The sequence below is a fragment of the Sus scrofa genome, chromosome 1 (genome assembly GCF_054392235.1).
Source record: "Sus scrofa isolate SSC_HxYL_T2T_F1_AM1 chromosome 1, Sscrofa_HxYL_maternal_Yorkshire_Landrace_v2.0, whole genome shotgun sequence".
In the NCBI taxonomy this organism is placed as follows: domain Eukaryota; kingdom Metazoa; phylum Chordata; class Mammalia; order Artiodactyla; family Suidae; genus Sus; species Sus scrofa.
The window spans coordinates 234,737,924-234,751,859 of NC_139383.1; the positions used below are offsets into that span (position 1 = coordinate 234,737,924).

The 13,936-nt window shown below is 41.2% G+C and overlaps 1 protein-coding gene across 33 annotated transcripts in view; it reads right to left on the bottom strand.

Moving 5' to 3' along the window:
• The window catches only part of TRPM3 (transient receptor potential cation channel subfamily M member 3), an 845,347-nt gene that overhangs the window by 47,762 nt on the left and 783,649 nt on the right, over nt 1-13,936 (bottom strand). For all 33 annotated transcript variants that reach the window (XR_014822585.1, XR_014822584.1, XM_084987411.1 and 30 more), the window contains 2 exons: nt 13,053-13,304; nt 6,968-7,142 (listed from right to left, as the gene is read on the bottom strand). Coding sequence is in view for 31 of the 33 variants with exons in the window: in XM_084987411.1 (XP_084843537.1) it covers nt 6,968-7,142; nt 13,053-13,304 (427 nt within the window). In the remaining 2 variants the exon portion in view is untranslated. The remainder of the gene's footprint in view (nt 1-6,967; nt 7,143-13,052; nt 13,305-13,936) is intronic.

The window sequence follows — 13,936 nt, forward strand, 5'->3', positions numbered from 1 at the left end:
TGTTCCTGTCATCCCTCTCCTATCATTAATATTGACACTTCAACCTCTGCAGTGACAAGCACAGAACCTAGCTTCACGATGCATGACCTCAATTTCAGAATATGCTAGAACCCATTCTTATAGCCACTCCTAGACCTTATTATCCTAAATTTTTCCACCTCTTAACGCTGAATGTCAGGGTAACACTCTGTCTGACCACAGCATCCTATCATCATTACTCCCCAGATCTTTAGTTTTCAGTGTACTTGGAGTTCAGGCTGGAATTCCAGTCCTTTGATTATTCTTTTGTTCTCCTGGGTACTTACCAACATTGTAACCTTATTTATTTTCACTCTCCATCTTAGACCTTCTAAGAATAATTTTAAGAACCCCTGAAAGCCTCTTTAAAATCCCTGGTCCCTCTTTTTTTCTGCTATCCTGGCACAGCAAAGCTTCAGTCTTAAATTAACACAACTATTTGTTTTTCCTGATCTGGGCTCCTCAGTCTTGACTGAGAAATCAGACAACCTAACTATGCAAAGAGGTAGCCCTAAGCATTTCTTTGACATGTACTGAGTCAGTGACTTTCCTGAGGGGTGATTACAAAAACATTACTTTTCTCTTCAGAGACACCCCCAACTTCATGATATACACTTCTCTTCCTTTTCCATAGTAAATACTTTGCCTTGTTTCTCATTTGCTCTTAAATCACTGTAGCTGATTTTTGTAGTCCCTACTGAAATGAAAATTCTCTGGCCAAAGTCACTAATGACATCCTACAGGTCTAACTAAATAGTCTCTTTTAAACATTCACTGAATTGGACTCTTTTCTTGCATCTGATACTGCTGAGTCCTCCATTCTCAGTATTCTCCTCTGGCTTGTCTACTTGTGCTTCCCCATAAGCTCACATACTTTCAAGGCTTTGACTGCTGGTTATACTCTTTATCCCCCCCATCTGTATTTCCAACTCTTTCTATTCAGCTCCAGAGCTCTATATACAAAATAGTCTTCTTCATAATTTTCCTGGAATTCCCACGGAAACTTCAAGCTCCATCTAACCCCAAGTGAACAAATCTCCGCCCCTCCCCCCAGCTCCTCCTCCCAAGTCCTCCATGTCAGTGAACAACAGCACTGTTAGACTGAACCAGAAACCTCAGAGAGAACTTCAACCCCTCCATCCTAAATCCTCACCCACTTCCTGCACTGCCACCTTCTGTACCATATGACTTCTGTCTAGGTCCTTCCGACTTTACCTTCCTGAAGTTTCATGCTGCCTATCTTCTCCATCCCAACTGCAATTGCATTAGCTAATGTTTTCTCACATCCCATCTCCATCCTTTTTATGGACCCTTTACATTTTGCTTGATAGCTTCCACTAAAACATGTATCAGATCATGGTACTACCCTGGGCATGGAGCATAACTCCTCTAAGATCTATGCTCCTGTCTCTCTTCAGACCCATCTGTGCTGCTTCCTGCCTCCTGCCTCTCATCCTGCAGTCAGCCATATTAAACTACCTGCTGTGCCTGGAACTTCCCATGCTAAGTCTCAGTTTGGAATGTCATTCTTTTCCTTCACACCCCCCTGCTCCCATCTGCCTCACAAATATCTACTTATATTTCAGGGCTCAGCTCAACCTTCCCACTCTTTGCCAGGCTTCATCTATTGTGCCCCTACTTCCACCCCAGGAAGAACTGACAACTTTTGGGGGGGCTCCATCTCCACATATACACTGTCCATGTCAGTCTGCCTCTCCTGAACTATAACCTCCTTGAAGACAACGTCTCTGTCAAGTTTGAATTTCTGTATCTTGATGTTCAGCTCATAGTTGGAACAAAATAAATATCCACTGAATGAGGAACAAACAATTAAAAATGGAGCCCAACCTGTGAGCAAAGGCTAAAATGAGTATGACAATGGAACAAACGTTGGTCACAAGAGTGAACTGAATCATCACAAAGGCCTACAGGCAGATAGCTCTGCTGTTTGAAAGCCCGCTACACTTCAGTCTGCATTAGTAACCAAGTCGGGTAGGGATTCTCTAGATCGTAAGCTGACTTTCAGGGGCAGAAAATGGGGTGGTGCCTCACATTGGCTTGCTTCCCCCCTTTCCCCAAAGTTGGCGTTGGCTCAAGTTTTTCTTTTCCAAAATGCTTTCTTTGGTCAGGCAAGGCTCCCCATGCTATAGCTGTTAGGCATTAGTGTGATCTGAATCCATTAGGGAAGGTCAGTCCTGAATACCAAACAGATGCAGAGCCCTGAGTTTCCAGAACTGCAGTCTAAGGGCTGCAGCGCACAACAGCAGCCATCTTCTCTCTTCTTGTGGTTCTAAGCTTCACCATGAGCAGGCATACTTTAGAGACTGGCCTTGACCTATCCCAATTTCCACACTTGACATGAGTCACGAATAACTGGAGACAGGAAAGTAATATTGGAGAGCATTTGAGCTTTACACACATATGTATGCTCGTTGTTTCCCACAACACTTTAAATCCAGTCAACATCACAGAGACAGGTGTACAGACGGGGTTTTGTTTTGTTTTGTTTGGTCTTTTTGTCTTTTTTTAGGGCCACACCCGCGGCATTTGTAGGTTCCCAGGCTAGGAGTCCAATCAGAGCGGTAGCCGCCGGCCTACACCACAGCCATAGCAACTTGGGATTCGAGACACGTCTGCAACCTACACCACAGCTCACAGCAATGCCAGATCCTTAACCCACTGAGAGGACAGGTATCAATCCTGAGTCCTCATGGATGCTAGTCCATGAGGGTTCGCTAACCACTGAGCCATGATGGGAACTTCTGTTTTTTTAATAGCAAAACTTTAGTAATAAATAAGTGGGCAAAACCAACCAAAACTAACAACAAAAATCCCTTACTCCAGATAACCTATTAATTTCAGATGGAAAAGCCCAAGGCAGTAAGAGAGAGAAAAAAAAAAAATGTGACCCATGCATTAAGATTGGAGAGTTAATTTAGGGTGAGTAGAAGTTGTCATGGTAGAAAGTAAGTTTTGGATATTCTGCTTTCACATTACGAACCAAACTTGTGAAAATACCCAGAGAGACAGAAAGAAGCACTAAATTTAGATGCTGATTTAATGCATTCGAGAGCATGATTCATTTTCCCCCGGCCCTGGTACAGCCCGGATAATCTGTGTGTAAGGCAGACAGCACAAGGATGCCCTGTAAATAAAGGGAAGTCTCATTCATTCAGAGGCTCGAGGAAGCCAGAGACAGTCCATTTTCTCTGCCAACAAAGGTGTACTTCCAAGTACCTCACACACCAACACGTAGAACCAGATTTCTTAGTTGGCGAGAATCCATCTAATTTTAGCTTTGCCCTGGCTTTGGCATGAATGCGCTGGAAATTTATTCTGCTGCTGCTCTTCTCTCAAGTGGATTTTTTCCCCTCAGGCTCCAGTGGGATTCTGACCAACTCTCAGAAGCCATGCAACTTGGTTCACCTTAATGAGATGCCCAGAAGGATGTCATAATTTGGTAGCAGTGCTTTTAGAAACCCAGAGCCCAAATCCCCTCATGGTCACCCACAGATTCAGTCTTAGGGAGCTGGTATATATAACACCTGAGATGATTGTGGGCTATTTGAAAAAGACAAAAACCAGAAATCAACCAATGAGACAACGATACCAAGTTCAAATCCCATTGGTTAATTAGGGTGTTAGGCAAAGTGTCTAGACAGAGTGGAGCATCACAGTCCCTTTCTGAGTTTCACTATCTGTTGTTTCCAAACACGATTTTTTATTTTTTGTCTTTTTAGGGCCACATATGAAGCATATGGAAGTTCCCAGGCTAGGGGTCCAATTAGAGCTGTAGCCGTCAGAGTATGCCACAATCACACAACAAGAGATCGGAGCCATATCTATGATCTACACTACAACTCACAGCAATGCTGGAACCCCAACCCACTGAGGAAGGCCGGGGATCGAGAACCTGCGTCGTGGGGACTAGTTGGGTTCGTTACTACTGAGCCAAAGTCAGCTCCTTTCAAACATATCTTGTACTGACATCTGCTCCCAGCACCAAAGCAGATGTTTTAGCCCATGTAGGTAACTAAGACTAAGGTTGGACTATCATTTGTGTTAATCCAACCTGGCTTAGAGGTGAAAAGTACCTAAGTCATTTTATGACTCCCCATTCTTTTTCCCCTTTCTTTTTCCTTTTAGTCTTTAAGCACATTTGGAAAGTAACCATAGAAGTCTCATTCTAGCTTTTTTGGCCTTATTGATAGTCTCTGGTTTAGGAGAGACTACAAGAAAAAAAAAATAGAATGTATGGAAAAAACTTGTAGTTGGGTAACACTGTCTCCCAGAAGTGAGGGCATAACATTGTCCTCCCTTCTGGAGTGAGATAGATGTTAATAACCCACTGGAGAGCCCCATAGCCACATATGTTCATCCCAATTAAGAAAGATTATTTCTGCAAACATGAAATGGGTTCAGCAGATTTTGCAGTTGAAAACAAAAAGTTAGATAATGGAGCACGTGCATCATGTTAGAAATGAGCCGCTCTGAGAAGGTGTGCGAGAATGAGCAGCATTTGGAGAGGCCCACATAGGGCACAGCCATGGGATGGTAGACCCTGGGCAGGGGTGTGGGTCCAGGTAGATATGAGATCCAATTAGCCTGAACACATGCTTCACAAACCAACCTGGACATGGCACAGAAAAGAGGCAATACACCAGAGGGCAGCATAAATGATTTGTACCTTTCTCAAACAGTTTGGTACCTGGGGCTCCTGGGCAGTTCTGAATGACTGGGCAGGGTTGTCACCCAATTCCCCTTGGGTCCACCCAGTGGCATGATGTGAAAACCAAATCATTGAGAGGACAGGGATGTTCATAGACTTTGGCCAAATATAACGACAGATTTGGGGGCAATCTTCTACACCCATTTGAGAAAGGACAAATAGTCTTTAGCAATCTACAAGAAAACTGGCTGATTTAGCTTAGAACGGTGGCTACCATTGCAGCCAAGTTCAGAACATTGAAAAGGAAGGTAAGTGGTTGGGGAAGGGTATCATTCATCCAAGGCTGAGTTGGCTACAGATTTACATATTGGGATATGGGGGAGAAATTTATACTCACACAGTACAGCTCTAATCAACAAAGTGGGAAATCTATTTTCATACTTCATTCACACGAAACACCGCTCTTCTATCTCCAGGGTTTTTTCAAGTTCTAAACTACAATCAGCCCTTCTTTTAAGATAACAATAGATCCTCTTATTCAGCCAGATGGTGGTAATTGTTGCACTAGGCTGGGTTCATAGTACAACATCAATAAATGGCCACTTGTAGAGGGACAGACAGAATCCCACTCATAAAACATACCTAACACACCTCCCTCCTTTTCCCATCCCCAAATGATGTATTGTCACAACACCCATGGGGGCTAAATCTCATTTTGGGGAAGAAAGGAAAACTAGAAAGAGTAAAATAATGTAAGTGGAAAAGCAATTTCTTGGGGGAAAAAATAGAACATTTAATCTCTGAGGGGAATGCTCACCAGGTGGATTTGGCCTTTAGGGACCATTTGAAAGAAGGAATTCAGAGGAGTTTTTCCCAGTCCCTGAAAAGCTGTCTTGGTAAAGACTGCACATTGTCAACCAAAGATACTCCAACTGGGAGATGGAGTTAAAATTCTTGCTCAGTGAGTTGTCTAAGTCTCATGAAACGAGTGTCTATTCCAAATAGGTGTTTCAAAAAATCTTCTTGCCTCATAATTCATTTTGAGAAGGAAAAAGTATTTTTTTAAACCCATCATGGAAGAGAAAATGACATACTAGTGTGTTCTGTGGCCAGTGTACACATGCTTTTCACAGGCCTGGAGGCCTTACCCTTTTTGGTGCTTTGTCCTTATTTTCCTGGTTTCAGTCCTACCTGGGACTGGCGAGGGTGGGAGGCGTGGATGCTGACTAGTCTCTGTTTCTGCTCTTAATAGGCTCTACTATCTGGTTATATAACCCTAATCCATGTCCACAGTCCAGAGCTCAGATGGCTGGCCTGTCAGCAAAAAAATGTTAATTCAACAACGTTGGATGTTATTTCTAGAGCTAAACTCCTTGGGGAAAATAAGAAATGGTTGCTCCTAGGATTCAACTTCTCTGCTCTAAAAGATATTTCTTTCCTAATACTTTCTTCTCAGATAATTTGCCAATGTCTGGTGTGCCCTGACATTTGGTCCAAATAAAATGCTGGAACAGACTCCTAGGATATAACTATCTTCAAACTCTGTACAAGAGGGGTGTTTACTACAGAGAATCAGCATCTATTAGGGCATGAAACGTCAGGGACCTGCTGGCACTCGCTCTCCACACTGAATCATTTCACGATATAGATACTATTTTTTTTTTCCTGGCATCTATAGCAAGCAACTTAGTTTATAACCTGAGGCATTTTCCATACTTCCAGGCAATGAATACTAGCTTCTTTTGAGTCTCAACAGCACATAATTTAAGACAGTGGGAAAAGGAGCTGGAGAATAGTTTCCAGTGCAAGGAAAACATCATGCAGATGTTTGCCCTCACTCTTGAATTCTGATGGTGAAACTGAGAATTGTTTATTTGTTCTAAAGTCAAACCTAAGGAATTTATTTTTTCAAGGCCGGGGGCTGGGGTAGGGTTGGGGAGTCATGCCGTAATATAGTCCTAATATTGAAATAGTCAACACATGGCCCTAGGATTTTGAATCCCCACAGGATTTAGATCTTTTTAATTGTTCATTTCTTGATGAAATTTGGCACACCAGAAGTGGCAGAAAGGACATACCTGAAAAAACACCGGAGGACTACTTTGCTAAAACTGTATACTCATCTTCTGTAATTGTCTTTTTCCTCCAAGATAGCAAGCTAGGAATCAGTCCTCTATCTTGAGCCATTTATTGAGAACAAACAAATGAACTTGGAAAATATATGACCCAATTGAAGTTAAATACCTGACTTTGGTGTATGAGAATCATAAACTTGCTTACGGTCTATCTGGTCCGCAAACACTTCCCCATAAATCATCCAATAGGGCATGTAGAAGATGTTCTTGGCCAATTTCCACGATGGCTCCTCATTGGGAAAGAGAATGGCTTGCCTGGCGACCCCAAAACTCATCAGCACCACCAGCATGATGATGACAAAGTACATCATGTCTATCATCTGGAAGGGTGGGGAAGCAGAGGGAGAAAGCAAAGAAAACCAGAATGACTGAGTGTTCCGAGGTGCTGACATTGTTGGAAACTGATGAAGGAGGTTCACTTCTGAGACTGCTAAGGAATATGGAGACAGGTAAGAGAACACTTGGTCTACTGAAGCCAATGCCCACAGAATCTTATCGGTAACTCAAAAATCATTAAAAATAAAAAGCCCATGTACAATGGAACTCTTCCATCTTCCATTGTTTTCTGTGGGACCTAGTCAAGACTAGGCATGAGAGTCATATAACACAGAAGTTAGAGTCTTTATACAAATGCAGTACTAACTTTTTTTCTGTTCCTGGGAAAGGCAAATGCTCTCCTTGGGCCTCTTTCTTCTCAGCAAAATTGGAATTGGGATAGTTGAACTATTTCAACAACTATTGCAATGAATTCTGTGACAGGCTAATGGAGAGCTGAGCAGCTCAAGAAAATAATCATTTGTAAAGGACAAACTAAATATCAGTCTTAACACTGTCTTAATTCTTGTGGCCCTACCTCATTGCATAGTGTTCTATCACAAACCAGTATCACAGCAAAACGCTCTTTCTGTGCTTCCTTCTGCAGTGTGTCCATCAGTCGTGGAGGGTGTTTTGTAGGTATTAGAATCAGGTAATCCAGTGGCTTACTGGCCCATTCCTGTGCTTGCTGTTGAAATGCTGGATTTTCACGTTGACATGTTTATAAAATTCTCTTGACTCCATGCAAGTACAATGCATGGAGTATTGGCCCTTTCTTTTTTGCTTGTTTTCGTGATATGTGTTCTCTGGGATCTGTTTCTCATAGGTCAAGCTACTTTCCTTTTATCGCCAAAAACAGGTGAGGATATAATAACGATCATTTTGCCTGGCCAGAACCCACTGCCTTTTTTTTTTTTTTTTTTTTTTTTTTAAGTAAAACACAGCTGTATTTCCACTTAAGTTTGTTCTTATATTCTTTTTTTTAAATTGGAGTATAGTTGATTTACACATGTCTGCCTCCTTCCTTTAGAAACAATTCCCATCCATTTTGGCCACAGGGGTAGGTGTCTTTTCCAGGCTGGGTTAACCATGGTATCTTACCCTTTGTCAACAGCGATAGGAGGCAGGCATCTGACAAAGAATGGCCGACCAGAATCCTTTCTTTGGATGTTTTTCAACTGAATCTGGGAAAAATACACTCCCTTTCCTTCTCTGCTGTGATGTGATCCTAGAATGTCCGAGGCAGAGTCTCCCACTCGTGAAACTGATCAGACTGAATGAAGCAGATATTCCAGGGAGGAAGAGAGCACATGTCCTAACTGTGGTTGAGGGCCTGGCTGCAGTAGCTTTTAAAGCACAGCTTCATCATGTCCTGGTGTAAATCAATATGTCACTCCTGGGCTTAAGCTAGTTGGAAATTGGTTTCTATCCCTTGCATCAAACCACCTAATACAAAAGACTACCTTTTCTTATATATGTAAAGGAATCCCATCCACAAAGAAAGGCTGATGATAATTTTATCCATGGTCTTCAAATTAGTTTTTTTTTTTTACACACACACATTCCATGGTGTCAGTTATTGGAATTGAAACATTTAGCCTTCCTGTATGTCTTAGGACACTGGGGACGCAATATATTTTTAGGTCAATTAATCAACTTTCAAGGCAATTTAAAAATCTCTCAAGTATTGTCTGACTCTGAAATTAAGAATCTCAAAACTTTGATATCTTTCATATTTGTTCATTGTCGTTAAAAATGTATGCTAATTCTTTTCACAATTTAGCAGCCTCAGAACTCTTAAAAGTGAACAAGCCAGCTATACTGAAACAGTTTTATAGGCAACATGGCTTTCTCATCCTCTCTTTTTTTTTTGTTGGTTCTTTGGTGTTTCTAGAGCCGCTCCCACGGCATATGGAGGTTCCTAGGCTAGGGGTCTAATCGGAGCTGTAGCCACCAGCCTATGCCAGAGCCACAGCAACATGGAGTCTGAGCCGAGTCTGCAACCTACACCACAGCTCCCGGCAACACTGGATCCTTAACCCACTGAGCAAGGCCAGGGATCGAACCTGCAACCTCATGGTTCCTAGTCGGATTCGTTAACCACTGCGCCACGACAAGAACTCCAATCCTCTCTTATCTTTTAAAATTCACCATTTAACAAAAAGTTCTATTAAAGAAAAAACATGAATGGATCCTTCATGTTGTGTTTATTTAGACTGATTAAAAGGTGGGTGGTGAGAGGAAGGTGTGTTACTCATGAGATTTAGGAACTAGTTTGACCCAAGAAAACTCAGCCAGTAAATACAGCAACTGTTCTCATTTCCAGGACTGTTTTCATTCAGCTTGTTTGTTAGATCTATTTAATATGTCAAAACAATTGAAGAAACATTGCTCCCAAACACTCAACTTCATATGTTTCACAGAAGTCTTAACTTACACACAAAAACTGAAATCTGTTGGAGTGCAGAAACAGGACATTATTAGTGAGAACTGGGTCTGGCTACCTCTGTTTTGAAAGCTAAATTGTCTAATTAGTTCAATATTAAGAGAGCTGATTCTGTATCATACTTTTAAATATGCTCTGGTTGTGTTCTCTAGAGGAGAGCAGATCCTGTAGCGGTTAAACATGTGTTTTCAAGTGTCAGAATACCCAAGTTTTCATCTTGGCTCTGCTAGTGAAAACAACGAGGTGATTTGGGGCACAGTGCCTTTTTTTTTTCCTCCCCCCTTAACTTGTAAAGTGGGGATAATAACAGTAATGCATATGATTTTTGTAGGGGTTAAATGAGATGTGTGAAACAATGTGGATTGCTTTTAGTAGAAGTTAATGTGTTATTATTATTTGAATTGAAAGGAGGTCAGGCTGTGGAGTCAGAAAGACAGGAATTGGAATCCTTTGTTCCTTGCCCAGTTTCAGTTTCTTCAATTGTTAAATGAAGATGCTAAAACCTACTTCATGTGGTTGTAATGACGACTAACATGTCTGAAGTGGTATTTGGCCCATATTAAATAATAGCTATTATTGTTGGTTTTAGTCTACATTACATTAAGTGAGCTTGGCACCACGCTTAGAGAACCACTGAGAAGTGGAATATGAAGGAAAGGGGTTGGAATTCCATTAAGTGATCCTGGACCCGAAGATTAATTGGAATCATACTTGATCAGTATTGACTCCAGCGATCTTAGCAGCCTTCAGTCCCTTGACCACAGGGCATAGTGAGTGAGTACTGAATAGGGGTTTGCCACCATTGAGGGCCTTCTGGTATAATCACATCTGGGCACATTCTGTGAAGTTTCCAGCCTGGCAGTTCATCTGGCTCACTGATAATTTCTACAGGCATATTTTACCCACTTTCTGGATCAGTGACTCAATTACTGCATTATCTTAAAAGCTCCATGAAAGAGAATAAAGCCCCCAAATATACTCATTTGCTACTTACACTTGACTGATTAGTGAAGGCATTCATAGGTTGGAACATAGAAAAAATGCGATGCACCTCTCTGCTCACTCCATCGTAAGGTTTCATTCTCATCAAAACTGGGAATACTTATGCCATAATTAAAGAGAGATATGGATTTTAAAATAATCTTGTTGCATTGTTGTAACTTTAGTTATTTCATGTATCTAAGTGTAACCTGACCTGTTAAAACTAATATCTGGTTTGTTTGGGTCTTTCCTGATTTATTGAAAAAGATAAGGTATCAATGAGAAAAAACAATCAGATTACATATTCGTCTAATGCAGTGGTTCTCAGAGGCCAGTCTGCTCTACAGGGGACACAGGGCGACATCTGGAGACAGTTTTGTTGTCGTGCATCTGTGTGTGTGTTTGTACACACATGTGCATTCATGTACACACACGTTACTGGCACCCAGAGATAGAGACCAGTGATACTGCTAAACATCCTATGATACACACAGCACAGCCCTTACCACAAATTATTATATTGTCCAAAACAGCAATAGTGTCAAGGTTGAGAAATTTTGGCTTAATGTTGTAGCTGTTATTGTTCTTGACTTTCACTGGGTCCATTTGAGAATATATTTGAGAATCTCACAGAAGCTTGATCTCTCTGTCCAGAAAAAATTCATACTGCCACACCTTTTTACATATAAATTGTGTGGAAAGTCCACAGTTCCTCCTAAACCTCTTCCAGAGACTCTAAGTGGAGACTTTCTGCTTTTAGATGTAGAAATTTTCACCACAATCTTAAATTCATTACTGAAGAACCAAAAAGATGATGAGTCTGAGTAGTAGAATATGATACACATTTTCTAGTCAAAAAACCCCTAAATGAACTGGGATGCAGTTGTAAGTAACTCAAGCTTATTGAATACAAGTTTTTCCACTCTAGAATAGCTTTGTGATATTTTCCCTAAACATTGCTGGTGTTATAAACACCAAGCTTTTGTACCAAAGGATTAGGAATAGAGCAGAATGAGTATGCTCTCCAATTTTCCCTTTTTCCATTGTACTTGAACAAACGATGAACATAATAGCAGACACAATGTATCAAATGTCTGTGAGCCAGACACTGCCGACCCCTTAACATGTGTTATTTCTAATTATCACCACAACCTTACAAGATGTGCATTTATTATTACTACTTGGAAAGGAGTAAACCACATCTCAAAGATGGTAAATAATTTGCTCATAACCCTTTCCTTTTAGATTCAAAATTTCCCTCACTTTGTATGAGTTTGTCAGGGCTTTTGTAGGAAGTTTGTTATTGAAGCTTCATTTTAATAGAATTACATAATATTGATTTGCTTACTGAAAGGTAAATAGCAGTGATGTAAATAGTAAAACTTGAGTGAGAGCAATTCAGGACATCTGTTGACCAATTGTCCAACTGTTTTGACAGCTCACACAATGAAAGTGGAGTGGAGAATAATAGCAATGAGGCTTTGCAGCAAGAGCTGTTCGCCACAGTAAAATGGATGTACTTGGGCTCTCCACACATAACCCTATAAAGATTAAGCAGAGGACACATTTTGAAAAGTGGGGTAACTGACAAAAAGCACCCAGTGTCTGAGCATCAGGCTCTGATTCTTCCTCTAGTGAGTTTGGAGAGGGAGCCAATTTACTCGTGAGTTCCCAGCTTCACACTGATGCTGTCCAACTGGGTCTCAGGTTTTATAGAGAAAGTCTGGAAAGTGGTGTATGGTCAAGGAATAGTGGAAAACATGCACAGCCATATGTGGGGAAGCATGTTAGCCTGGTACATGGGTTTTAAGAATAAGCAGAAGCCTCATTCTGGAACCTTATTTTTAAAAGGCAGTATGTTTGTAATGAAACACATGATATACTGACAGAACTTAATGTTCAAATCGAACTCAACCTAACTCAATTCACCTCAGTTTTTTTTCCCGAGTGTGTAGGGAAAGACTTTTTCTAGAACTTAAGAAAAAAAGGAACCTATTAAAAATTTACAGTGGAGACCCATACCTTCTCCAATTTTCAGCTAAAATGTAACCTCCATGTGAAGATTCCCCTCCAACCTTCTCTATGCACCTGTGGTATTTTATACCCATCTCTGTTACAGCATCCTCACACATGTATGGTTAAGCCCTTCTCTCATCATCTGCCTCATTGAGTGTCTTTAGATACCTAATTCCTACTCAAGTGCTTGTCATAAAATAGATGTTGTACACACATATATATACACACACACACATACATATCTATGTATGTCAGGAAGTGAATGAGGAATGGTTAATTCTCCAGTTTTATACATATATATATGTATGTAGTCAAACTTCAAACTTCTGAACACTCCAAAGCAATTAAAAATATAAAACACCCCCAGCGCCATCTCAGACTTTGACAGAAGGTCCAAATGAATTATTTCCTTCTTTCTGTGATAACCGCTCCTCTGAGAGGTTATAACATGGAATCAGAGGACCCTGCTTACCATTTTTCCAATCATCATTACATATGGGCCCAAATACTTGTTCACGCCGAAGATGTCTAACAGACGGATGTACCAATAAATGATGTTCACACAATAGATGACCCTCCCATCGCTCCTGAAGGGCTGGTCTTGGAGACGAAGGATCATTCCAACAGAGAACAGAAGGATGGCTATGAGATCTGTGACATTCCAGTACTCTTGGAGCCACACCTTCACTTTTTGTAGCAACTTCCCTGGCTCTGACATCAGGATCTAAGAGGCAGGAAAGAAGACTGGGGTTAGGTCTGATTTCTGTTTTTATTTTCAGCCCAGCTGGAAAGTGCTTGGTCTACTAGCTGCATCAGTAGCTTGTTTTGTCCACCTGTATGTACTCAGAGGCTGGCTGGCCTCAGCTTAGCTCAGTTGTGTATAAGTACTGAGTTTGATCCTTTGGGATGCGTAACATTTCTAAGGCATGCATTAGGGTTGTGCTATAAATTATAATTATTTCTAATGCCCTGCAAATCTCCAAAAATCCTTTTTCATCCCAGGAAACAGTGTCACCCATATTGAATAGCTCAAGCCACTAATTTAGGACTCCTTCATTCCTCCCTTTCATGCCCATATCCCCTGCATCAACACAACCTATCACCTCTGTTTCTAAATACAATTTATTCCAACCACTTTTCAACCACCTCCATTGAGGCCACTCTGGCCTAAGCCACATCAAACAGCCCAGATGATTCCAACAGCCTTCTAACTGGCATTTCTGCTGCCACTGTTGCCCACCTGGCCTCAATCCATTCTCTGAGTAGCTCAGAGAAAGCCAAAACAGCCTAAGCCATGATCTGGGTAGTAAGTACACAGTTGCATGGGTAGGGAAAAAAACTCATCAAGCTGTATGT